Here is a 24,210-nt window from a genome sequence, read left to right as displayed (position 1 = left end):
GGGGAGGAGCGGTCCATGGAGCTGCTGCGGGGGGGTGTGGGGGCGGTCCATTGGAGGAGGGGGGAGAGCGTGGAGCCTTGGCGGCTGTACTGGGAGCCGTACTGGGAGTGCTGGGCCCTGTACTGCGGACACTGGGGGTATTGGGAGCGCTGGGAATATTGAGGGCGCTGGGGGTATTGGGAGCACTGGCAGGGCTGGAGATACTGGGAGCACTCAGATCTCTACTGGGAGCACTGGGGTGTCCTGCACCTCCTGTTGCCAAAACCACCTCCCAGCACAATGTCTGCCCATCCCATTCCATCCCATCCCATCCCATCCCATCCCATCCCATCCCATCCCATCCCATCCCATCCCATCCCATCCCATCCCATCCCATCCCATCCCATCCCATCCCATCCCATCCCATCCCATCCTCCTCTCAGTCCCACCCCAACCCCACCCACACGTGAACCCCATCCTTATCCCATCACCACCCACACCCCAATTCCAGTTTTCATCCCTAACCCACCCCTATTCACAATCTCATCCCAACCCCTCCCAGTCTCTCCCAGTCCCCCCTCCCCCTCTCCCCAGCACACTCAGACCCCCCAGTTTCTGTCTCCAATCACTTTATTGGGGTGGGGGCTGCATGGGGACATCACCGGGACGGGAGGTGACACAGCCCCCTCCATGGGGCCCCCCCGTGTCCCTCCGTCGGCTGCGGCACCCCCAAACTCTCTCTACTTGTTCTTCTTGAAGAAGCTGAAGCGTTTCTCCCTCTCCTTGGGCTCGCGGGGCCGGGGGGCTCCCTCGGCAGGGGGGGGCACCGGGGGGAGGCTCAGAGCCCGTGACATCCCCTTGGGGGGACCCCCAGGGACCCCCGAGCCTTCCCAGGGCCCCCCTGGACCCAACGCGGCTCCAGCAGCGGCTTCGATCCCCCGGAGCCACAGGGCCATGTCAGCCTGAGGGGGGGACATTGGGGACATTGGGGGACACTCGGGGGTCAGGGGATATCCAGGGGACACTGAGGGACAAGGGGGTCTCACCTCATCCTTAGCCTGGAACAGGAATTCCTTCCCATCGCTCAGCCTGGCAGGGGGAGCCAGGATCAGCCACCAGGACCCCCCCGGCCTCTTCATGTCCCCCCTCATGTCCCCCCATTTTTCCTCATTTTCACCCATTTCCGGGCACATCTGCTCCATTATTCCCACACTTTTTCTTCCTTTCCCCATTTCCCCATATTTTTCCCCCACTTCCCATCCCATTTTCCCCCCATTTCCCCCCCATTTTCCTCTGTGTTTCTCCCCCATTTCCTCCCACATCTCCCTTACTTCCACCCAATTTTTCCTACAATTCCCCCCGTTTTTCCCCCACCTTCCCCCCAATTTTTCCTACAATTCCCCCCGTTTTTCCCTCACCTTACCCCCCCAATTTTTCCTTCAATTCCCACCTTCCCCCCAGTTTTCCCCCCCCGTACCCCAGCCTGAAGACGTGTTTCCGTTTGCGGTAGGCGGTGGCTGGGTGGCAGCAGGCGCCGCGCAGGGGGGTGGGGGGCTCGCCGTGGTACGGGACCCCCGCGCTCGCCCCCCGCGCGTCCTTGAACACGCTCAGGACCCCCCCCCGCAGCACGCAGTACAGGCTCTGCCAGGACCTGGGGGTCACGGGGGGGGGTTAGGGGGTGTTTAGGGGACACCCACCCACCAGAATACATGCGAGGCTCTGCAGACCCTTGGGATTTTAGGGAGAGGTGTGGCACTTTAATGGGCGTGGTCATGGAAGGGCGTGGTCGTGTGGGCGGAGTCGGTTGGCCCAAATAAAGCTGGGCCATATAGGTGTGTCTAAAAGGGCGTGGCCGTGAATGGGGCGTGTCCCAGGGTGTCCCCAAGGTGTCCCCAGGGGCGACCCCACAGTGTCCCAGGGTGTCCCCACGGTGTCCCCAGGTGTCCCCAAGGTGTCCCAGGGTGTCCCCACGGTGTCCCCACAGTGTCCCAGGGTGTCCCCACGGTGTCCCCAGGTGTCCCCACAGTGTCCCAGGGTGTCCCCACGGTGTCCCCACGGTGTCCCCACAGTGTCCCCAAGGTGTCCCCACGATGTCCCCACAGTGTCCCAGGGTGTCCCCACAGTGTCCCAGGATGTCCCCAAGGCCTGTCCCCATCTTGACCTGTTGGTTGCCCTCTTGCCGGGTGCCTCCAGCTCCTGTTTTCGGCACAGCCCCCCCTCGAGTGTCTCGGGTGGGGGGGGGGCACGGGGGGGCAGAGTGGCCGCCGCCCCCCCCGGGCCGGGCCCCCCCTCCTGCACCCCTTTGGGGACCTGGGGAGGGGGACAGGAGTGAGGGGGGGGGTTCCTACAGAGGGGTCCGGGGTGTCCCCCGCACATTTTGGGGGGTCAGGGCAGGGTTACCTGGCCTGCGGCGCTGTCGGGGCGGATCCCGTTGAGGGCGGGGGGCTCCGGTGGGCGGCTCTGGGGGGTGGGAGCCCTGGGGGGGGGGTGGGGAGACAGGGGACACCCCACTGTCACCCCCAGAACCCCCCTCCCCACATCCCACGCTCCCCTTTCCCCACACCCGAGCCCCCTCCTGCCGAGGGTTTCTCCCCCCAAACCCCCTCTAAACCCGGGGGTCTCCCACCCCCACAAACCTCAGTGTTCCCCCAAAATCCTCCCCCGGTCCTGAATGTCCCCCCCCCTCACCTCTGCCCCTGCCCACCCCCTCCCCCCTCCTGGCTCTCGGGGAGTGCCACCGGGGGCGTCCCCCCGAATTCGGCCTGGGCCAGGGGGGGCTCGGGGGGCTGCAGCTTCCTCGCCTCTTCCTCCTCCTCCTGGCGCCGCCGCCGCTCCTTCTCCTCCAGCTGGGGGGGTCAGGGGGGTCAGGGACACTCCAGTGACAGGGGGTGACAACACAGGGATCCCATGGGGATCCCCCAGGGCATGGAGGTGACACAGGGACCCTCAGCCCCCTCCCACGCTGTGTCCCCCTCCCTGTGCCCCCTTTTCCCCTCTTGTACTCCGTCCCTCATGTCCCCCCATTGCCCCCTCCCCATTTCCCCCTCATTCCATCCCCATTTTCCCCCTGTGCCCCCTCCCCATGGCCCCCCATTCTCTTCTGTGTTCCCCAATGTCCCCCTCCCCATTTCCCCCTCATTCCTCTCCATTTTCCTTGTCTCCCTCCCCATTTCCCCCTCATTCCCCCCATGTCCTTCCATGTCACTCTTATGTCCCCGTGTCCCCCTCCCCATTTCATGTCCCTCCGTGTGCCCCTCCCCATTTCATGACCCCCCATGTCCCCGTGTTCCCACCGTGGTGAGGCGGCTCAGGGCAGCGAATCTCTCATCCCAAGCGGCCGCAGCTTTTTGGAAGCTCTGGTGGCGTTTGAGGAGGGTCTCGGCCTCGGCCAGGCTGGAGCCCAGCTCGGGGGCGCGGGCCAGGGGCTCCCTGCTGGCCAGCCAGGCCTCGGCCGTGGCCGCGTCGCGCCCGAACACCAGCACCTCCAGCACTGGGGACACAGGGATGGTCACTGAGGGGACACCGGGGCACAGGGACACCCCTCTGCCACCCCTGAGCCACACCTGGGCGCTGAGAGGGGACACGGGGCACAGGGACCCCTCAGTTTGCACCTTCTGGGTGGGTGCAGCACCTGAGCCTGGCACAGGGGACGTGGGGGGGACACGGGGGAGACGCGGGGCCGCCCCCAGTTCTCACCAGTCTGCAGCCACTCCAGCTTGTCCTGCCAGCGCTCCCCGATGTCCCTGCGGCGCTCCTGGAGCTCGGCCAGCTCCTGGGACAGCTGGGGGGGGACATGGGACAGGGATGGGGACAAAGATCAGGACACATTGATGGAGACAGAGGGACAGAGACGTGCTGGGGACAGGACAGGGACAAGGACGTGGGGACAGAGATACAGGGGTGGGATTGGGACACAGGGACAGCGATGGGGACATGAGGGGACATGGGATGGGGACAGCGCCGTGGAGGATTTGAACGAGGGATGCGGGGCTGGGGACTTGGGGACAGTGACAAGGATGGAGACACGGTGATGAGGACACAGGGACACGGTGACACAGGGACACGGTGACACAGGGACACGGGGACAGGCGTGTCCCACCTTGTCGGCATCGTGGTGGCCGCGCTGCAGCAGCGCAGTGGCCGCAGCCACGCAGGCCCCGAAGGAGCCCTCGCGAGCCTCCAGCTCCGCCCGCAGCCCCTGGTGCTGCTGGATCAGCAGCTCGGCCGCGGTGACATCCCTGTGAGGGGACAGGGACACCGGGGGGGGTCACCACGGGGACACCGGGGGGGTCACCACGGGGACGGCCCGGCTCCAGCCGGGCACGGCTGAGCCACCAGGGTGGCTGCTGTCACAGCCCCACCCTGGGGTCACTGCAGTGTCCCTGGGGCGTCCTTGCGATGTCCCCATGTCCCCAGGGCTGTCCCCACGTACCTGCGTGACCCCGTGGTGTCCCCACAGTCACTGTGTGTCCTCACATCCCCGTGTCCCCTCCCCGTGTCTCACCTGGGCCGCTCACGGGCCTGCAGCTGCAGGTGCATCCCGTCCATCCAGAGCTGGAGGTCACGGGCGGCGCGGAGGAACCGGAATTGCTCCACGGTGTCCCCGAGCAGGCGGCGGCGGCGCTGGCAGCGCCCGCGGAGCTCGGCCCAGGCCGCGGCCACCGCGCCCTCCTGCGCCCGCAGCTCCTCGGCCCGCGGGCCCGCGTAGGCGGCGGCCAGGCGCCCTGCAGCCTCCTGGACAGCTGTCACCTGGGCGACAAGTGGGACATGGGACAGGTGACATGTCCCACTCACAGCCACCTCCTGCACTGCAGTGTGTCCCTCACCTGCCCCTTACCTGTCCCTGTCCCACCCTGTGTCTCCCTGTTCCCTCACCTGTCCCCATCCCCTCACCTGTTCCCATATCCTCACCTGTCCCCATGCCTCACCTGCGCGCTCAGGGCCTGTACGTCGTGCTCGAAGGCGCGGTGTTGCCTCTCCAGGCCCTCGGCCGCTCGCAGGTCACGCCCCAGCTCCTCGGGCACCTGCCGGGCCTTGTCCCGGAGCTGTGCCAGCACCTGCCGGGCGTCGCGGCGGAAGCGCTGCAGGTCGTGCGCGGCCGCCAGCTCCTGCGCCCTGGTGGCCACGAGCTCCAGCAGCTCTGCCCAGGCTTCGTTGAGCCCCGCTTGCCACTGGGCCACGGCCGCGCGCTCGGGGTGGCCCCCGGCGATCAGCGCCGCCGCCGCCGCGTTGGCCGCGTCCACCCGCTCCTGGCCCAGCCCGCCCGTGTCCCGTGAGAACTCCCGGAACTTGTCCCGGAGCAGCTGTGGGGACACAGGACAGGGGGTCAGGGGGACACGGGACAGGGGACATGGGACACGCCGGGGTCAGAGGGTGCTCCTGAGGACACCTGGGGACAGAGGGCACTCCCAGGGACAGGGGGACAGGGGACACACCGAGATCAATGTCCTCTCCCGGTGACAGGGGGACACAAGGAGTCGGGGGGACACTGGACATGCTGCAGTCAAGGGGCCACTCCTGGGGATAGGGACATCCCTGGGGAAAGGGGACATGGGACACCCCCTGTGACAGGGACACACCTGGTTACGGGGGACATGGGACCACCTGGAGTGGGGGGCCACTCCCAGTGGCAGGGACATCCCCGGTGACAGGGGGACACAAGGACCCTCCCCCCCCAAGTGTCAAGATGACCTGGGGACCACCTGGCACTGAGGTGACGTCTCAGTGTCACAGTGCCTGTGTCCTCCTTGTGTCCTCTCTGTGTCCCCTCACCGTGACATGCTCGAAGTCCTGCCCCAGCTCCCGGGACGCCGCCACCACCTCTCGCTCCGATATCCACTGCTCCAGGTCATCGAGGTCCCGGCGCAGCTGGCACAGCTGGTGGTGGCCCTGCAGGGTGGCCCTGCGGTCCCCAGCCAGGTGACACAGCCCCGTGTAGAGACGCTGCAGCTGCGCGGCGCGGGCACGGAGCCGCTCGCTGGACAGTGGGGACAGGGGACAGCGGTGTCACCAGGGGACATGGGGACACCAGGATTGGACAGGGGACAGCGGTGTCACCAGGGGACATGGGGACACCAGGATTGGACAGGGGACAGCGGTGTCACCTGGGGACATGGGGACACCAGGATTGGACAGGGGACAGCGGTGTCACCTGGGGACATGGGGACACCAGGATTGGACAGGGGACAGCGGTGTCACCAGGGGACATGGGGACAGGGGACAGCGGTGTCACCAGGGGACATGGGGACACCAGGATTGGACAGGGGACAGCGGTGTCACCTGGGGACATGGGGACAGGGGACAGCGGTGTCACCAGGGGACATGGGGACACCAGGATTGGACAGGGGACGGCGGTGTCACCTGGGGACACAGGGACAGCGGTGTCACCCCCAGGACATGGGGACAGCAGTGTCAGGGAACACAGGGACATCGGAGCACAGACAATGGACATGGGGACAGGGGACACAGGGGCCTCAGGGGACAGTGAGCATTGGCACAGGGGTGTCAGGGGACACAGTGACCGTGCACCCAGTGCCAGGGGTGTCCCCAGGGTGTCCCCACCCGTCGGGGTGGCCGCTGGCCGCCATGGCCCGGCCCTGCTCTGCCAGCAGCTCCACGGTGCCACCGTAGTCGCGCAGCTCCTGCTCCAGCCCCAGGTGCCGGCTCAGCATGGCCTGGGCACCTGGCTCGTCCTGGGGACAGCAGGTGGGGCACATGGGGGTCACAGGCGTGTCCCCACCCCTCAGGGACACCCCAGCAGGTCCTTAGTGTGCCCCTGACCTCTTTAGGCCACTCACAGACCCTCCAGACCCCTACAGACGTCCCCCAAATCCCCTCAGATCCTCCCTGAGCCCCATAGATCCTGCATAGACACCCAAGACCCCCATAGACACCCCAGACCCCTCAGCTCTCCTTCTGACCCCCTCCCCACATCCCCCCGACCCCCTCTCACATTCCCTGCTCCCCTCTGACCCCCGTAGACTCCCCCAAACTCCTCCCCACAGCGTCCCCCCTCCCCCATTCCCTGCCCCTGCTGGGACCACCCCCCACCGCCCCCCCCCCCCATAAACCCCAGAACCCCCCTATATCCACCCCGGACCTGTCCCACCTTGGCCTTGTCCTGGGCCAGCATGTGCAGCTCCCGCTCGCCCAGCCAGGCCTCGGCGGCCGCGGCGTCGCGCAGGAAGCGCTGGGAGGCCAAGGCGGCCTCGAGGCTCCGCTGCCTCCGCGCCGCCTGCTCCCGCAGCTCCTTCCAGGCCTCCCTCAGTGCGGGGACCCCCCCGGGCACCCCCGAGCCGGGGACCCCCCGCTCCAGCAGCTCGGTGATGCGGCGCTCGCGGCCCTGCAGCTCCTTCTGCAGCGTCTGCGGAGGGAGGGGGGGGGACGGACACGGGGTTAGGGGGTGTTTGGGGAGATGTGAGGGGAAATTGGGGGGTCTCGGGGGGTTTAAGGGGGATTTGGGGGTCTACAAGGGTGTTTATGGGTCCTTGGGGGGGTCTGTGGGGGGAAACTGGGGGAGTCTGGGGTCTATGGGGGAGTTTATAGGGGGCTTATGGGTCCACAGCGGAAAGTGTGGGATCCAGGGGGTTCTAGGGAGGGATTTATGGAAGGTTTGGGGGTCCATGGGGGAAATTGGGAGTTCTGGGGGGATTTATAGGGGACCTGGGGGATGAGCCAGAAAACCTGTGGGGGTCTAAGGGAGGGATATCTGTGGAACATCCCGGGGGTGGGGGGGTCTGTGGGGGTCATGGAATGAGTCCTGGGGGGGTCTCTGGGGGTCACAGGCGAACATTTGGGGACCCTCTGACCCACCTCATTCTTCTGGAGCAGCAGCTGCACTGAGGGCAGGTCCTTGCCGTGGTCTGTGGACATGGCCAGGGCCTGGCGCTCCTGTACCCACAACTGGGGACATGGGGACGTCGGGGTCACCAGGGGGACATGGGGACATTGGGGTCACCAAGGAGACATTGGGGTCATTGGGGGTCCGGGACACTGCAGGGACAGGGATGGGGGGGAGACTCAGGGATTAGGGGTCAGGCACAGCCATGGTGGGGGGGAGAATTTGGGGTTCAGAGACCCTGGGAGGGGTCAGGGTTGGTGGAGATCAGGAATGGAGCGGGAGGAGAGTCTGGGATTTGGGATCAGGAATGGAGGGGGAGCAGTCAGGGATTCGGGATCAGGGATTTGGGATCAGGAATGGGGGATCAAGGACCCCAGGGGTCAATGACAGCCCCGGGAGGGTCCCCCTCACTCACGAGCTCGTCCTCCAGGTCCCTACGGAACTGATGGAGTTCCCTGGCGGCCGCCAGGCTCCGGCCGCGCTCCCGCAGCGGCTCCCGCAGCTCCAGGAACTGCTGCTCCAGCTCCCGCACCTGCTCCTGCACCCCCGCACTTCGGGGGTGCCCCGGGCTGAGCCCCCCGGCCTGAGCCCGCAGCGCCCCGACCTCCTGCTCCCGCAGAGCCGCCTGCGTCTCCAGCAGCTGCGGGGGTCTGGGGGGTCAGGGACCACCGGGGGACACCACAATCTGCATCCCAAAACCAGAACCCTACACCCGCACCCCCAAATGAGCATCCCAAAACCAGAACCCTACACCCGCACCCCCAAATCTGCATCCCAAAACCAGAACCCTACACCCGCACCCCCAAATGAGCATCCCAAAAACAGAACCCTAAATCCGCACCCCAAATCTATATCCCCAAAACCAGAACCCCAGAACCTGCACTCCCAAACCTGGGGACTCCATAATCCGCACCCCAAAACCTGCCCCCAAAAACCTGAACCCAAATCTTGCATCACAGACCTGCACCCAAAACCTGAGCACCGCAAAATCTGCACCCTAAACCTTCACCCCAAATCCTGGATATCCCAAACACACATCCCAGCCCCACCCCAAAACCCACACCCCAAACCTTCACCCCGTTGCCCACAGCTCCTTTTCCCCCCATTCCCAGCCCCCGCCCCTGACCTGGTGCCGGGTCAGCAGGACCCCAACGCTGGTCAGGTCCTGGCCGCAGTGGCCGGAGCGGAGCTGGGCACGGACCCCGGCCAGCCACGAGCGGAGCCCGGCGCAGGCCTGGGCGCAGCTCTCGGCGCGCGCGGCCTCGGCCAAACCCCGGCCCTTGGCGGCCGCCGCCGCCTCCACCTGCGCCCACAGCGCCCGCAGTTCCTGCCTGGGTGCGGTCACTTGTCCGGCCAGCGCCGGCCGAACCCGGGCCAGCTGCTCCCCGTCCTGCGGGACACGGGAACGGCGGCAGGGAGTTACGGGGTGAACCCCGGAACCATTGCGGTTGGACCCAAAAAGTCATGGAACGGTCAACGTTGGACCCATGGGATCATGGAATTGTTGAAATAGGACCCAAGGAACCGTCAAGGTTGGACAGAAAAAAAATCATGGAATGGTCAAGGTTGGACCCGGGGAATTGTGGGATTGTTGAGGTTGGACCCATGGGATTACGGAATTGTTGAGGTTGAATGCAAGGAACCGTCAAGGTTGGACACAAAAAAATAATGGAATGGTCGAGGTTGGATCCATGGGAACTTGGAATTGTTGAAATTGGACCCAAGGAACTGTCAAGGTTGGACCCAAAAATTCATGGAATTGTCAATGTCAGACACACGGGATCCTTGAGGCTGACTCCCTAAATTGTGGGATTGTGAAGACTGGACCCATGGAAATACAGAATTGTGAAGATCAGACCCATGGAATCGTGAGATCATTGAAACCGGACCCACGGAATCACAGAATTATTGGGGCCGGACCCGTGGAATCATAGAACCGCTGAAGCTGGACCCACAGAATTTTGTAACTCCCTCCCATATCCCACCTTTCCCAAGGGTAGCCCCTTCCCAGATCCCATTTTCCCCCCATTTCCCCCCCATTTCTCCCCCATTTTTCCCCCGTTCCCACCTTCTCCAGCGCCTCCAGCCAGCCCCGGTTGGCCGCGAGCTCGGCGGCGAAGGCCTGGTGCTTCTGCCACTTCCCCTGCAGGTCCCGCGTGCCCTCGTAGGACACGTCCCGAGCCACCGGCAGCTTCTCGTTCAGCCACAGCATCAGCTGGGAACGGCCACGGGAACGGGAAAGGGAACACAGGTCAGGATCCCTTCCCACAGTCGAGCATCCCCCTTTTAACCTCACCTATCCCAATCCCGATCCTGTCTCACCTCCTGCCCATCCTGCAGGAATTTCTGCAGCTCCCAGTTATCCCGCAGCCGCCCCAGCAGCTCCTGGGCCGATTCCCGGATCTTCTGGTGCCTGTTCCAGGGGAGGAGAGGGATGAGAGACCCCATTCCCAGGGGATGGGATGGGATGGGATGGGATGGGATGGGATGGGATGCGATGGGATAGGATGGGATGGGATGGGATGGGATGGGATGGGATGGGATGGGATGGGATGGGATGGGATGGGATGGGATGGGATGGGATGGGATGGGATGGGATGGGTCTCCCTCACCTGCTCTCCACTGACTCCACCATCTCCCGCACCTTTTCCGTGTGGACACCGCCCTCGTCCAGCAGTTTCCGCCCGGTGTCTGTGAGAGCCCGGACTCGCTCAGTGCCGGTGTCCAGCGCGGCCAGGAACTCCTCCAGCCTCCGCACGGCCGCCTCCGCGCCCGGCACCGTGCCCGGCATCTCCGTGTGGGCCAGCGTGTGCTCCTGCGGGTCGGGACCGGGATTGGGATCGGGATCAGGACTGGGAGCCCCGGGATTCCCCGCAACACCCCGGATCCCCCTCACCTGCTTCCCCAGCGTCCCCTCCACCTGCTTGGCGTCCCGCAGGAACACGTGGAAGGCGACAGCCTGGGCCAGCAGCCGCTGCCGCTTGTCCCACACCCGGCCCAGCTCGTCCCAGTCCGCGTCCAGCGCTTCCAGGCGCTGGAGCAGGGACAGGCTCTGCGGGTCCGTCTGTCCCCGCGTCACCTCCCGGCCGGCGGCGCGGGCGCTCCGGTAATCGGCGCCGTAGTGCGAGATCTCGGTGCGGAGGCTCTCGTGCTGCCGCAGGGATCCCTCGGCCTCGGCCAGGGACGCGGGGACATCCTCGGAGCCCGCGGCCGCGCGTGTGCGGGACAGCCAGGCCTGGAGCGCCGCCAGGTCCCGCAGGAAGCCCTGGAGCCGCCGCGCCTGCCCCAGGGACTCCTCGCGGCTCCGGTGGCACCGGCGCAGCGCGTCCCACTCGGCCTCGAGCCCCGCCAGCCCCTCGCGGATCTCGGGCGCTCGCTCCGGCTGCTCCCCCTGCAGCTTCTCGCCCTCTGCCCGCAGCTCCCGCAGCTTTCCCTGGATGGCGTCCAGGTCGCGCCCCATCCCCGACAGCTTCCCCTGCAGCGCCGTGATCCCGGCCAGGTCCCGGCCCAGCGCCCGCGTGGCCTCGATCGCCGCCGTCTTCTCCCGCATCCATCCCCGCGTCTCGTGGCACTCCAGGCGGAAATTGTGGATGTTCAGCGCCGCGGTCAGCGCCGCCTTCTTGCGTTCGGCCAGCGCCCGGAACCGCTCCCACCTGGCACGGGCGGGACCGGGGCACGGTGGGACAGAGCTCGGAGCATCCCGGCCTGGAAAATCCCTCCTTCCACCCCTGGAGCATCCCTGACTCTCCGAGGCATCCTCAAAGCTGCCCGGAAAATCCGTCCCTTTCCTGGAAAACCCAGCCCTGCCTGCCCGGAGCATCCCAGCCCAGAGAATCCAACGCTGGAGCGTCCCAGTCTGGAGAACCCATCCCTTCCCAGCATATCCTGGTCTGGAAAATCCCTCCTTGCATCCCTGGAGCATCCCTGACTGGCCGGAGAATCCATCCCTGCCCGGATCTGCCCCAATTCCTGCCCGGAATGACCCCGCCGGGCCCGCCCCCACCTGTCCCGGAGCTGCTCCCAGGTTTCCCGGGCGCTCTCCCGGTTCCTGTCCCCGGATCCCTGGAGCTCCTGAGTGACGCTGCCCACGGAGGCCACGCGTGCCGCCAGCGCCGCCAGCTCCGGCTCCAGCGTCTCGAACCTGCGGGAGCACCGGGAATGACCGGGATACCGGGAATATCGGGAGTGCTGGGAATGCTGAGCTGGAGCTAGGAATTCAGGGAACACTGGAAACCCCAGCAACGCCGTGCCAGAGGTGGGAATGCCAGGAATCCTGGGAATAACACCAGTTCCAGGAATACCGCGCCGGAGGTGGGAATTTTGGGAGCGCTGGGAATACTGGGAATATCTCACATCAAGGTGAGAATTCAGAGAGTACAGGGAATACCGTGTTGGAAGTGAAAATTCTGGGAAAACGGGAACACCTGGAACACTGGGAATGTCGTGGTGGAGGTAGGAATTCAGGGAACGCTGGGAATAACGGGAATACTGGAGAGACCCTGAGGAAAAACGGGAATAACGGGGTGTGATCCTGTGTATTCTTGGGAAAGTTCCTGGGGGAATCCCAGTGGGGGCATTCCAAGACTTCCCGGGAATAATTCTGGGATTTACACGGTGGCGGGCGCGGGCGCTCACCGCTGCTGCACCACCTCCAGGTCCTCGATCCGCTCGGGAATCTCCATGGAGAGCAGCCACTGCTCCCTCTCGCCCACCCAGAGCGCGCAGGCATCGGCCTCGCTGCGCGCCGCGAACATCCCCAAAGCGTCCCGCAGCTCCAGGCGCCGCAGCTCCGCCCGCTCCTCCAGCTCCCGGTGCCGCCGCTCCAGCTCCGCCAGCCGCTCCGCCAGCCCCGGCACCACGTCGGGAACGTCGGAGGCATCGCCGGGCGGCGCCTGCTCCCGCAGCGCCGCCAGCGCCGGCCCGCGCCGCCGCATCTCGTCCTGCAGCTCCCGCAGCCGCCGCTCCAGGATGCCCGCGGATCTCTCGTCGTGGCCGAGCTCCGGCCCCGCCACTCGCCGGGCGGTGGCCACGAGCCACGCCTCGGCCTCGGTCGCCTCCGCGTCCAGCTGGAATCGCCCCGCGGCCGCGCGGAGCCGCCGCTCCCGCTCCCCGGCCAGCGCCGGCAGCGCCGCCCAGAGCGACTCCAGCTCCCGGATCCGGCGGGACACGGCGGCCGCGGGGTCCGGGGAGCCGGGAACGGGACCCGCGGGTCCCTCGGGCGGTTCTGTGCATCTCCCGACGGGTTCCGTGGATCCGTCAGGGCGTTCCGAGGGTCTGGGGGCGGACGCAGAGAGTCCCTCCGTGGATCCAGGGGTGGATTCCAAGGGTCCAGCAGCGCGTCCCAGGGATGCGTCCTTGGATTCCGGGGGTCCCGCGGGTCTGGCGGTGGATCCAGCACTGGATTCCGCGGGTTTTACGCTTCCCATTGATCCGGCGGCGGATCCCGTTGATCCAGGGGTGAATTCCATGCGTCCCGCGGCTCCGTCGGGGGCTCCCTCCGCCAGCAGCTCCCGGCCCCGCTCCAGCAGCTGCTCCAGCGGCCCCGCGCGTCCCCCCAGCGCCCCTCGGATGGCTTCGAGCTGGCTCAGCATCCGCAGCGCCCCCGGCAGGTCCCGGCCCAGCTCCGGGCTGCGCAGGAGCCGCTCCTGCTCCCGCATCCAGGCCTCCTCCTCGCCCGCGTCCCACAGGAACTTCCAGAGGCGCCGGGAGCGCTCCAGCCGCAGCCGCCGCTGCGCCGACAGCGCCGACAGCCCCCGGTAGCGCAGCTCCAGAGCCCCCACGCGGGCCCGCAGCTGCTCCGGGGGGCACGGGCGGTACCCTGGGGGGCACGGCGGGGGTCAGCAGGGCTCGGGTGGTCCCGAGAGTCCCAAGGTTTGGGGCTCCTGGGGTCTGGAATGCCCAGGGTTTAGGGGGTAAAGTGTTTAGGGATCCAAATATTTGAGGGTTTCGGGGTCCGGGATTCAGGGATGCCAAGGATTTGGGGGATGTGTTTGGGGATCCTGGGGGTCTGGAGGTCCCAGGGATCTGGTGTTTTGGGGTCTCAGTTTATGAGGTTTGAGGATCTGTTCTGGGGTTCTGGTGGGTCCAAGTTTTGGGGGTCTCAGGTACGTGGGGGTCCCGGGATTCAGGTGTCCCTGGGTTTGGGGGTTCCAGGGCATCCCGGGGATCCCAGTTTGGGGAGTCTCAATTTAGGGAGGGCTCACTCACCTCCCCCCTCCCCGAGGAAGCGCTCGGCCGCCACCCCCACACTCCGAACCCTCTCAGCCTGGGCCGCCACATCCCCCTCGACCAGGGCGTGGATCTGCAGCAGATCGTCCACCTGGCTCAGGTGCTGCCCGAAATCCCGCGACTGCAGCCGCACCTGGGGGCCCGGGGAACACCGGGGGGGGAGGGGGCGGTCACCGGGGAGGGTCCCACGAGGGGATCCCTCCCCTTCCCCCAAACCCCCGCAGCCCCCTCCCCACCTCCATCTCCTCCATCCAGCCCATCAGGTGCTCCAGATCGCGCAGGAACCGCTGCAGCTCCAGGTGGGCCCGGAGCCGCTCCCGCCGCGCCGCCACCTGAGCCCGCAGCTCCTCCCAAAGCGACACCACGTGGTCGCGCCGTGTCGCGATACCAGCCATGTCGTGATAGCGCTCGGCCTCCAGCTCGGCGGCCACGGCGGTGACGGCGCGCACGCGGCTGCCGTAGGCGGCGATGTCGCTCTCGATGGCCTCGTGCTTGCGCAGCGCGGCCTCGACCCCCCCCAGGGACCCCCCAAAATTATCCTGGGAGGGGGGAAAAGGGGGGGGAGGGGGGTGAGGGGTTGGGACACTCCAGGGGACCCCCCCCCCCCGCAATTGTGGGGGGAAAAAGGGGAAGTCCCCTGTGGTGGAGGCGGTTTCAGGGTCACCTGTGCCACCAGGTTGTCCCTGACCGGGAGTTGATTTGGGGTCTCAGGGGTCCCTGGGTGGGGGTCCCGGTGTCACCTGTGCCACCAGGCGCTGGTTGTCCCCCAGCCAGGTCTCCCTGAGGGCGGCCTTGCGGTGGAACCTTGCTGCCAGCTGCTCCAGGTGCTGCTGCCGGAGCAGCTCCGAGCGCAGCGCCAGCTCCCGGCCGTGCTCCGCCTTCTCCAGCCGCTCCCACGCCTGCGGGGACAGCACGGTCACCTGGGGCACCTGGCACACCCGGGGCACCTGGCACTTGTGTTACTGTGTCCCCTCCTGTCCCTGTCACCCCCCTGTCCCTGTCACCCTGTTGATGTCGGTGCTGTGGGTCCCCTCCCGTGGCACGAACTGTCGCTGGTTGTTGGCGCGGAGGCGGCTCCGGAGCGAGAACAGCAGCACCTCCAGGGACCCCTTGTCCTCAAACCTGCAGGACAGGGGACTCCAAAATACACCAGGGACCCCAAATACACCCAGGGGGACCCCAAAATACACAGGGGGAACGCTACAACCCTCCACAAGCCCCAGGGATGCCCCAAAACCTCTCAGAGGAAACCTGAAAGCCACTGGGGGGACCCCCAAACCTCATATGGAGACCCTAAACACCCTCTTGGACACCCCAAACCCTGCTAGGGAGATCCCAAGCCCCACTTGGGGACCCCAAACCCCACAGGCCAGCCCCCAAACCCTGCTAGGGAGCCCCTAAACCCATGAAGGAGCCCTAAAACACCCTCTTGGAGACCTCAAACCCCACTGGGGCAGCCCCCAGACCCCACTAGAGCCCAGTGTGCCCCCACCCCAGCTGGGGTCTCACCGGGGGGGTTTCTCGGCCGTGCGGTAGGCGCTGAAGGCCTGGAGCTGCCCCTGCAGGCCGGGGATGCCGCAGGGCAGGCGCCGGTCCGTGAGCAGAAGCAGCGAGCGCTGGATCCAGCCCAGCAGCTCGGCCGCCTGCGCCTCGTAACGCCCGGCCAGGCCCTCGGCCTCACGCGCCGCCTCCAGCACCTGGGGATGGCGGTCTGGCTGTCCGGCTGTCCGTCCATCCCTTGTCCATCCATCCATCCATCCATCCATCCATCCATCCATCCATCCATCCATCCCCCTGTCCATCTATCCATCCATCCATCCTCATGTCCACCCATCCATCCATCCATCCATCCATCCATCCTCACGTCCACCCATCCGTCCATCATCCATCCCCCTGTCCACCCATCCATCCATCCATCATCCATCCCCCTGTCCATCCATCCATCCTCATGTCCACCCATCCATCCATCCATCCTCACGTCCACCCATCCGTCCATCATCCATCCCCCTGTCCACCCATCCATCCATCCATCCATCCATCCATCCATCCATCCATCCATCATCCATCCCCCTGTCCATCCATCCATCCCCCTGTCCATCCATCCATCCCCCTGTCCATCCATCCATCCATCCATCCTCATGTCCATCCAGCCAGCCAGCCAGCCATCCATCCATCCATCCATCCATCATCCATCCCCCTGTCCATCCATCCATCCATCCCCCTCCTTCTCCATCCCTTCCTGATCAATCCATCCTTCTGTCCATCCCCCACCCGTCCCTCTGTCCATCCCCCATCTGTCCCGCCCTCCCCTCCCATCCCAAATCCCCCCTGCCCATTCCAGTGGATTCTGTCCAGTCCCCACCCCCCGGCACCATCTGTCCATTGTCCGTCCATCTGTCCAACATCCATCCGTGTGTCCCTTCTGCCTCCCGTTCCCTTTCCATCCACCTGTGTGTCTATCCCCGTGTCCCCCTGTCCTGTGTCCCTCTGTCCCCCTGTCCTGTGTCCATCTGTCCACCCCCGTGTCCATCCCGGACCTTCCCGACGCGTTTTCCCTCCACTGCCAGCGCCTTCATCCTGGAGAAGTGGTGATAGAGCGCGGCCACGTAGGTCAGCACTGACCGCTCGTCCGGCTGCTCCACGGCCACATCTGGGGGGCACGGGGGGGGGGGGGGGGTCAAACCCCCAAATCCTCCTCAAGGACCCCCAGTTCTCCCCCCAGCCCCTCACCCTCAGGGTCCAGCAGCCGAGTGACCCCCAGCTCCCTCTCGGCCACAGCGAAGGCGGTTTGCAGGTTGTGGAGGGCGTTGGCTCCGCGCAGGGACCCCACGTCCAGCAGCTCCGGCCTGGGGGGCGAGCGGACCACTGACCCAGAGCCACTGACCCTGACCCATAGACACTGACCCCTGACCTAGAGACACTGACCCCTGACCCAGAGCCACTGACCCTGACCCATAGACACTGACCCTGACCCATAGACACTGACCCCTGACCCATAGACACTGACCCTGACCTAGAGACACTGACCCTGACCCATAGACACTGACCCCTGACCCATAGACACTGACCCTGACCTAGAGACACTGACCCTGACCCATAGACACTGACCCCTGACCTAGAGACACTGACCCTGACCCATAGACACTGACCCCTGACCCATAGACACTGACCCTGACCTAGAGACACTGACCCTGACCCATAGACACTGACCCCTGACCTAGAGACACTGACCCTGACCCATAGACACTGACCCTGACCCATAGACACTGAACCCTGACCCATAGACACTGACCCTGACCCTGACCCAGAGCCACTGACCCTGACCCATAGACACTGACCCTGACCCATAGACACTGACCCCTGACCCAGAGCCACTGACCCTGACCCATAGACACTGACCCTGACCCAGAGCCACTGACCCTGACCCATAGACACTGACCCCTGACCCATAGACACTGACCCTGACCCAGAGCCACTGACCCCTGACCTAGAGACACTGACCCCTGACCCAGAGCCACTGACCCTGACCTAGAGACACTGACCCCTGACCCAGAGCCACTGACCCTGACCCATAGACACTGACCCCTGACCCATAGACACTGACCCTGACCCAGAGCCACTGACCCTGACCCTGACCCAGAGCCACTGACCCCTGACCTAGAGACACTGACCCTGACCCATAGACACTGACCCTGACCTAGAGACACTGACCCCTGACCCAGAGCCACTGACCCTGACCCATAGACACTGACCCTGACCCATAGACACTGACCCCTGACCCATAGACACTGACCCCTGACCCAGAGCCACTGACCCTGACCCATAGACACTGACCCTGACCCATAGACACTGACCCTGACCTAGAGACACTGACCCTGACCCATAGACACTGACCCTGACCCATAGACACTGACCCCTGACCCAGAGCCACTGACCCCTGACCCATAGACACTGACCCTGACCCATAGACACTGACCCTGACCCACAGTGCCCCATAACCACTGACCCTGAGCCAGACCCAGACCCACCTCCCTATAACCCCACCCCCCATGACCTCATCCCCCATCCTCACCCCACAGTGGCAATCCCACCCCACCCCATCCCATCCATCCCACCCCATCCCACCCCATTATCCCATTACCCCATTATCCCATTGTCCCACCCCATTATCCCACTGTCCCATCCCTCACCGGTGCCGGTGGATGAGGGCACAGAAGGCCAGCCCATCCCGCCAGCTCGTGGTGAAGTTCTGCACGTTCACGTTGGGGTACCTGGGGGGCGGAGGGGGCGGGTCAGAGACCCCCAGGAACCACCCCAGATCCCACAGGTCCCTCCTGAGTCCCCTCAAAGCCCCATAGATCCCCAGGACCCTCCTGAGCCACCCAGAACCCTCTTGGACTCCCCCTGGGCCCCCAGACCCCTTCAGGATCCCCCCTGAGCCCCCCCTCAGGACATCCAGACCCTCCTCACCCCACAGTTTTCATCTGACACCAGCCCCACAGAGCCCCCCTAGAACCCCACAACCCCCCCAGGATCCCCTCTGAGCCCCTCTAGGACCCACTGGGACCCCTCCCCAGACCCCCCCAGACCCCCTCACCCCGCAGTTTTCATCTGGCACCAGGCCAGCAGCGCGTCCTTGGCCGATTTCCGCTCCCGAGTGTCCCCGGTCTCCACGCTGATGTCCTGGATCTGGGGGAGCCCAAAAATGGGGTCAGGGACCCCCAAAATGGGGTCAAGAACCCCCAAAATAGGGTCAGGGACCACCAAAGCGTGTCTGGAACCCCCAAAATGAGTTCAAACCTCCTGTCATGGGGTCATGGCCCCCAAAAATGGGGTCTGGGACTGTCCCAGTGAGGTCAGGACCCCCCAAATCGGGTGCAAGATCCCCTAAAAGGAGATTATGGAAAGGGTGGGGACCTCTATGACCAAACAGAGACCCCAGGGTGGGTCCAGGACCCCCCTAAATGACCCCAGACACCCCAGGGTGGGTCCAGGACCCCCCTAAATGACCCCAGACACCCCAGGGTGGGTCCAGGACCCCTCCTAAACGACCCCAGACACCCCAGGGTGGGTCCAGGACCCCCTGAAATGACCCCAGACACCCCAGGGTGGATCCAGGACCCCCTGAAATGACCCCAGACACCGCAGGGTGGGTCCAGGACCCCCCTAAATGACCCCAGACACCCCTGGGTGGATCCATTACCCCTCCTAAACGACCCCAGACATCCCAGAGTGGATCCAGGACCCCCTGAAATGACCCCAGACACCCCAGGGTGGGTCCAGGACCCCCTGAAATGACCCCAGACACCCCAGGGTGGGTCCAGGATGGGCACAGACACCTCCAGGGTGGGTCCAGGTCGCACCCCCCGCCCCATTTCACCCTGGGGGCGGGTCCCGGGGGTGGCCACCTGGAAGCGCAGGATGATGGTCCAGACCAGGCCGAGGGTCAGGCGGGGGTTGCCATCCACGATGTCGTGGGAGCCCACGTTCTCCAGGTGCACGCGCTGCTCCCGCAGGAAGCGCAGAGCCTTCTCCACGTTCTCCAGGCAGTGGATCCGCATCCGGCCCCGCGTGGGGCGAGGCTGGGCCGGGGTGAGGGGGGGGAACAGTCAGGGACCCCCCCCCGGGCCGGGCAGGGGGGAGAGGGGGGCGTGGGGAGTGAGGAAAGGGGGGTTGGGGGGACAGAGAAGGGATGGGAGGTGGAGAAATTGGGGTTTGGGGGGGGGGGGTCATGGGAAAAGGGGGTGGGGGGTTTAGGAGGTTTTGGGGAGGGGGTTTGGGTGGTCATAGGGGATTTGAGGGGGTTTAGGAGATTTTGAGGAGGGGGTTTGGGTGGTCATAAGGGATTTGGGGGGGCTAGGGGCACACAGAGACAGCTGGAGGTTTTGGGGAGGGGGTTTGGGTGGTCATAGAAAAGGGGTTTGGGGGGGTTTAGGAGGTTTTGGGGAGGGGGTTTGGGTGGTCATAGAAAAGGGATTTGGGGGGGTTTAGGAGGTTTTGGGGAGGGGGTTTGGGTGGTCATAGGGGATTTGAGGGGGTTTAGGGGTGCACAGAAAGGGTTGGAGGTTTTGGGGAGGGGGTTTGGGGGGCCTGGGGAGGGATTTGGAGGGGTCTAGAGGGTCTGAGCATCACAGAAATTGGGGTTTGGAGGGGTCTGGGGGTATCCAGAGGGAACCTGGGGCGGGGATTCAGGAGAGTCTGGGGGCCCCCATGAGGAGTGTCCCAAATTTGGGGAGGGGTCTCACTCACCAGGGTCTCCCCCGAGAGCCCCTCGAGCAGCCTCAGCAGGAGCCGCCCGTCCCTCAGGTCGCTGTAAAGATCCCCCAGGTGCGACCCCCGCGCCAGGTGAGAATTCACCCACTTGGTGAAAGTTTTCTTCTGCACAGCCTCGCGTTCGTCTGGGGGGGGGGGGGGAGGGGAAGGGGGTTCAGGGACCCCCAAAACCACCCAAAAAACCTCCTGAACCCTCCCCAAATCCTTTAGAGACCTCCCTAAACCACCCCAGACCACCCAAATCCAACCCTGAGACCCCAAATCTCACCCGGAGTCTCCCCCCCCCCCCCCCCCTCCTCCTGGTCTGGGGGGGGGGGGGGGGGGGCGGGGAGTGGGGGCCTGTTAGGGACCCCCCAAAAAATTCCTCATCCCACCCCCAAACCTTCCCAAAACTCCTCACCCCCACCCCAAAACCTCCCAGCCCACCCAAATCTCACCCACCCCCTTCCTCAGCATGGCTGGGAGGGAAAGGGGGGAGTCAGGAGAGACCCCCCCCAAAGCCCCCCCAAAATTCCCCCAAAGCCCCCCAGGGGTCAGAGCCCCCCGAGAGGGGTTGGGGGGGGGGGAGGATCCCCCCACGACAGCCGGTGCTGGATTAAGGCTAAGAGGATTTGGGGGAGACCGGGGGGGGGGGGGGGGGTCCTTGGGGGGCTCCTGAGGGGGGTTTGGGGGAATTTGGGGGGGGTCCTGGGGGGTTTGGGGGGATTGAGGGGGTTTAGGAGGGGAACTTTGGGGCGTTTTCCCCCCGTTTTTTCCACTGTCTGCCCCCATTTTCTGGGTTTCCCCCTCCCCATTTTTGTGCTGTCCCCTCACATTTTTGGGTGGGTTTCATCATTTTTGGGGTCCAGCTCCCCAATTTTTGGGGTCCTCATCCCCATTTTTGGGATCCTGATGCAATTCCCATCATTTTCTGGGTCGTTTCCCCCATTTTTTTGGGGGGGGCTGTTTCCCCCATTTTTTCCACTTTCATTGTGTTCCCCCCCCCCCCTCCCAGGGCTCCCTATTCCCATTTTTTGGGACCCTCCATATTTTTGGGGGGCTTTTCCTCACTTTTTTTCAGCTTCCACCCCCATTTTTTATCCTTTTCCCTCATTTTTTTGTGTGTTTTTTCCTTTTTTTCCTTGCCTTTCCTCCAGTTTTTTGCACGTCCCTCCAATTTTTTGCACTTTTCCCCTAATATTTTTCACTTTTGTCCCACTTTTTTGTGTTTTCTTCACATTTCTTGCACTTTCCCCCCCAATATTTTAACTTCTCCCCAACTTCTTGTGCATTTCCCTGCATTTTTTTTCAATTCTCCCTCATTTTTTTTTTCTCTTTTCCTCCCATTTTTGCACTTTTCCCCAAATTTTATGCATTTCCAATTTAAGGACTTTGCCCCACTTTTTGCTCTTCCTCTCCATTTTTCCACTTTCCTCGTGGTATTTCACCTTTTCTCCTCACTTTTTGTGCATTTTGCCCCACTTTTTGCACTTCCCCCACACTTTTTCCAAAACTCCCCCCACTTTTTCTCCATTTTTTTCCACTTTTTCCTCCATTTTTTCACTTTTTTCCCCATTTTGCTCCATTTTTTTATTTCCCCCCATTTTTTCACTTTCCCCCCAACTTTTCCTCCATTTCCCCCCCCACTTTTTTCCCATTTTTTCACTTTTTTCCCATTTTTTCCCACTTCCCCCCCATTATTTTGCTTCCCCCCAACTTTTTCTCCATTTCCACCCCCCACTTATTTTCCCATTTTCCCCACTTTTTTCCCATTTTTTCCCCATTATCCCCTCATTTTTTCGCTCCGCCCCCCAATTTTTTTCCCATTTTCCCCACTTTTTTCCCATTTTCCCCATTTTTTCACTTCCCCCTTCCCCAACTTTTTCACCATTTTTTTTCCCCACTTTTTTTTTTTTTTTTTTCTCCCCCTATTTTTTCACTTTTATTTTTTTTTTTCCTCCAGGTCGATTTTTGGGGTGTCCCGTCCCCCTCCCCCGTACCTGCCAGAGCTTTGATGCGGGAACGCTCGAAGCGCCGGGCGGAGCCTTCATCCTCCTCTTCCTCCTCCTCCTCCTCCTCCTCCTCGGCCCCCCCCGCGCCCCCCTCCCCCTCCCAGCGGGGGTCGCTGAACCGCGGCAGCTCCAGGGGGTCGTAGGGGGGAGGGGACAACATGGTGACCTTTGGGGACCCCCAAAATTTGGGTGGGGGGGGTGCGGTGCTGGGAGAGCTCAGGAAGGAGCTGGAAAAGGGGGGAGGGGGTTTAATCACCCCCTCCTTTGTCCCCCCCCCCCCCAAAAAAAACCCCAAAAAACCACGAAATTAACAGACCCCCCCCCACCTTCCCCAAATTAATAAAGAGCTTCCTAAATTAGGTGAGACCTCTCCTCAAATTAATAAAAATGCCCCCAAATTAATAAAGAACCCCTGATTAACAAGATTTTTTCCCGAATTAATTGACACACCCCTCCCCCCCAAACCCTTCACCAAATTTCACCTTCAGTAGAGACCCCCCCCCAGTATTAAACCGAGATCCTCCCCAAACCTGAGAGGGACCCCCCAAAGCCCCCCGTCCTCACCGGACCCTTCAGATCCCCCCTGGCCCCCCTAAATCCTCTGTGGGACCCCCCCCCAAAACTTCCCCAAATTCGCCTCCGTCCTCCTTAGACCCCCCCCTCCCCAAATTCTCTTGAGCCCCCCAAATTCCTCCCCGGGACCCCCAAAACTCCTCCAAGCCCCCCCCCCCTCGCCTCCCCAGAACCCCCCCAGAGCCCCCCCCTCCCCCGTTAATGCTCTTAACGGGGATCAGCGCCCGCAGCGCCGGAGGGGTGGGGGTGGGGGGTCGGGGAGACAAACAGGAGAATTTGGGGTGGGGGGATCCCCAAAGCCCCCCGGGGCAGTGCTGGGGGGGGGGGGGGGCCCTGTCCGGGGATGCGGAGCCGGTGCCGCAGTGCCCGGGAGGGGGGGGGGGGCGCGCAGGGGGGGAGCTGCGGGGCTGGGGCGGGGGGATGCGGGACCCTCGATGGGGGGGGGGGGGGGGGGTTCCTAAGGGTGGGTTTGGGGTCTTTTGGGGGGGGGTCTCCACCTAATCTGAGCCCCCCCCCCCCTTACCTGCGCTGCGGCCGCGGCGCGCGCTGAGACCGCGGCAGCTCATCACACTCCGGGGGCGGGGCCTGGAGACCACGCCCCTCTATAGACCACGCCCCCAATATCACATAAGGTAACGCCCCCAGACCACGCCCACCTCTGCTTGTCGCCAGGGCGACTAAAATGAGGCCACGCCCCCTCCAGGGGTTTTCCCGCCGCTCGCGCTTCCCGCCCGCCAGGGGGAGCTCGCGGTGTGAGGGGACAAAGATGGCGGAGGAGGCCGTGAGGGGGGTGAGGGGGATTTGAGCCGTTCTGTGGGATCAGGAATCTCTAGAGATGGTTGTGGGACTTTTTGGGAGTCCCTGGCAGTGGTTATGGGGGTTCTTAGGGGCCACTAAGGATGGTTGTGGGGCTTGGTGGGTACTGGGGAGGGGTCTCTGGGGGTCACTATGAGGGCTCAGTGGTCACTAAAATGGGTTGGGGGCCCCTAGGGGGTCTCTGAGGGGCGGTTGGGAGAGGTCAGGGGTCACTAGGGAGGATTTGGGGGGGACTGGGGAGGTCTCTAGGGGGTTTCTGTGAGGGGTCAAGGCTCACGAGGGAAGTTTTGGAGGGGATTTGGGGGGGTCACGGGTGGTGCTGAGGGTCCCCAGAAAGATTTGGGGAGGTTTTGGGGGTCTCTGGGTAAGTCAGGGCTCACTTGGAAAGGGGGGAGATCTTGGGAAAGGAGCTCTGGGGAATTTCTGGGGGATTTTTGAGGGGATTTTTGGGGGTCTCCCCACCTCTTCTGGCCCTGCAGGTTCTGGAGCAGCTCCTGGTGGCCCTGGGGA

General features: G+C 64.1%; 1 protein-coding gene across 1 annotated transcript; it reads right to left on the bottom strand.

The window, feature by feature from the left end:
- Positions 1–719: 719 nt before the first annotated feature.
- LOC134055613 (spectrin beta chain, non-erythrocytic 2-like) lies at positions 720–22,500 on the bottom strand. The gene is made up of 35 exons (XM_062512019.1): positions 22,300–22,500; positions 20,297–20,445; positions 19,456–19,629; positions 18,645–18,736; positions 18,238–18,318; positions 16,778–16,893; positions 16,585–16,697; positions 15,557–15,744; positions 15,052–15,169; positions 14,788–14,946; positions 14,284–14,586; positions 14,027–14,180; positions 12,455–13,637; positions 11,823–11,960; positions 10,716–11,472; positions 10,432–10,634; positions 10,142–10,232; positions 9,888–10,034; positions 8,946–9,209; positions 8,235–8,459; positions 7,792–7,881; positions 7,088–7,342; positions 6,541–6,671; positions 5,752–5,956; positions 4,908–5,282; positions 4,484–4,728; positions 4,079–4,217; positions 3,676–3,760; positions 3,273–3,469; positions 2,668–2,825; positions 2,380–2,455; positions 2,141–2,289; positions 1,457–1,630; positions 1,026–1,068; positions 720–941 (listed from the first exon to the last, which is right to left on the bottom strand). Exons 1-35 carry the CDS (start codon positions 22,469–22,471, stop codon positions 720–722), a joined length of 7,371 nt encoding a protein of 2,456 aa, XP_062368003.1. The 5' UTR covers positions 22,472–22,500.
- Between the last annotated feature and the right edge of the window lie 1,710 nt (positions 22,501–24,210).

Source organism: Cinclus cinclus, chromosome 33 (genome assembly GCF_963662255.1).
Source record: "Cinclus cinclus chromosome 33, bCinCin1.1, whole genome shotgun sequence".
NCBI lineage: Eukaryota > Metazoa > Chordata > Aves > Passeriformes > Cinclidae > Cinclus > Cinclus cinclus.
This window is presented reverse-complemented; position numbering and strand designations above follow the sequence as displayed.

Coding starts and splice junctions, on each gene's coding strand:
- LOC134055613 (XM_062512019.1), bottom strand. CDS start 22,471: ATGTTGTCCCCTCCCCCCTACGACCCCCTGGAGCTGCCGCGGTTCAGC. Junction 18,737..19,455: donor CCATCATCCTGCGCTTCCAG/GTGGCCACCCCC, acceptor GGGCTCCCCCAG/ATCCAGGACATCAGCGTGGA. Junction 942..1,025: donor TGTTCCAGGCTAAGGATGAG/GTGAGACCCCCT, acceptor TCCCCCCCTCAG/GCTGACATGGCCCTGTGGCT.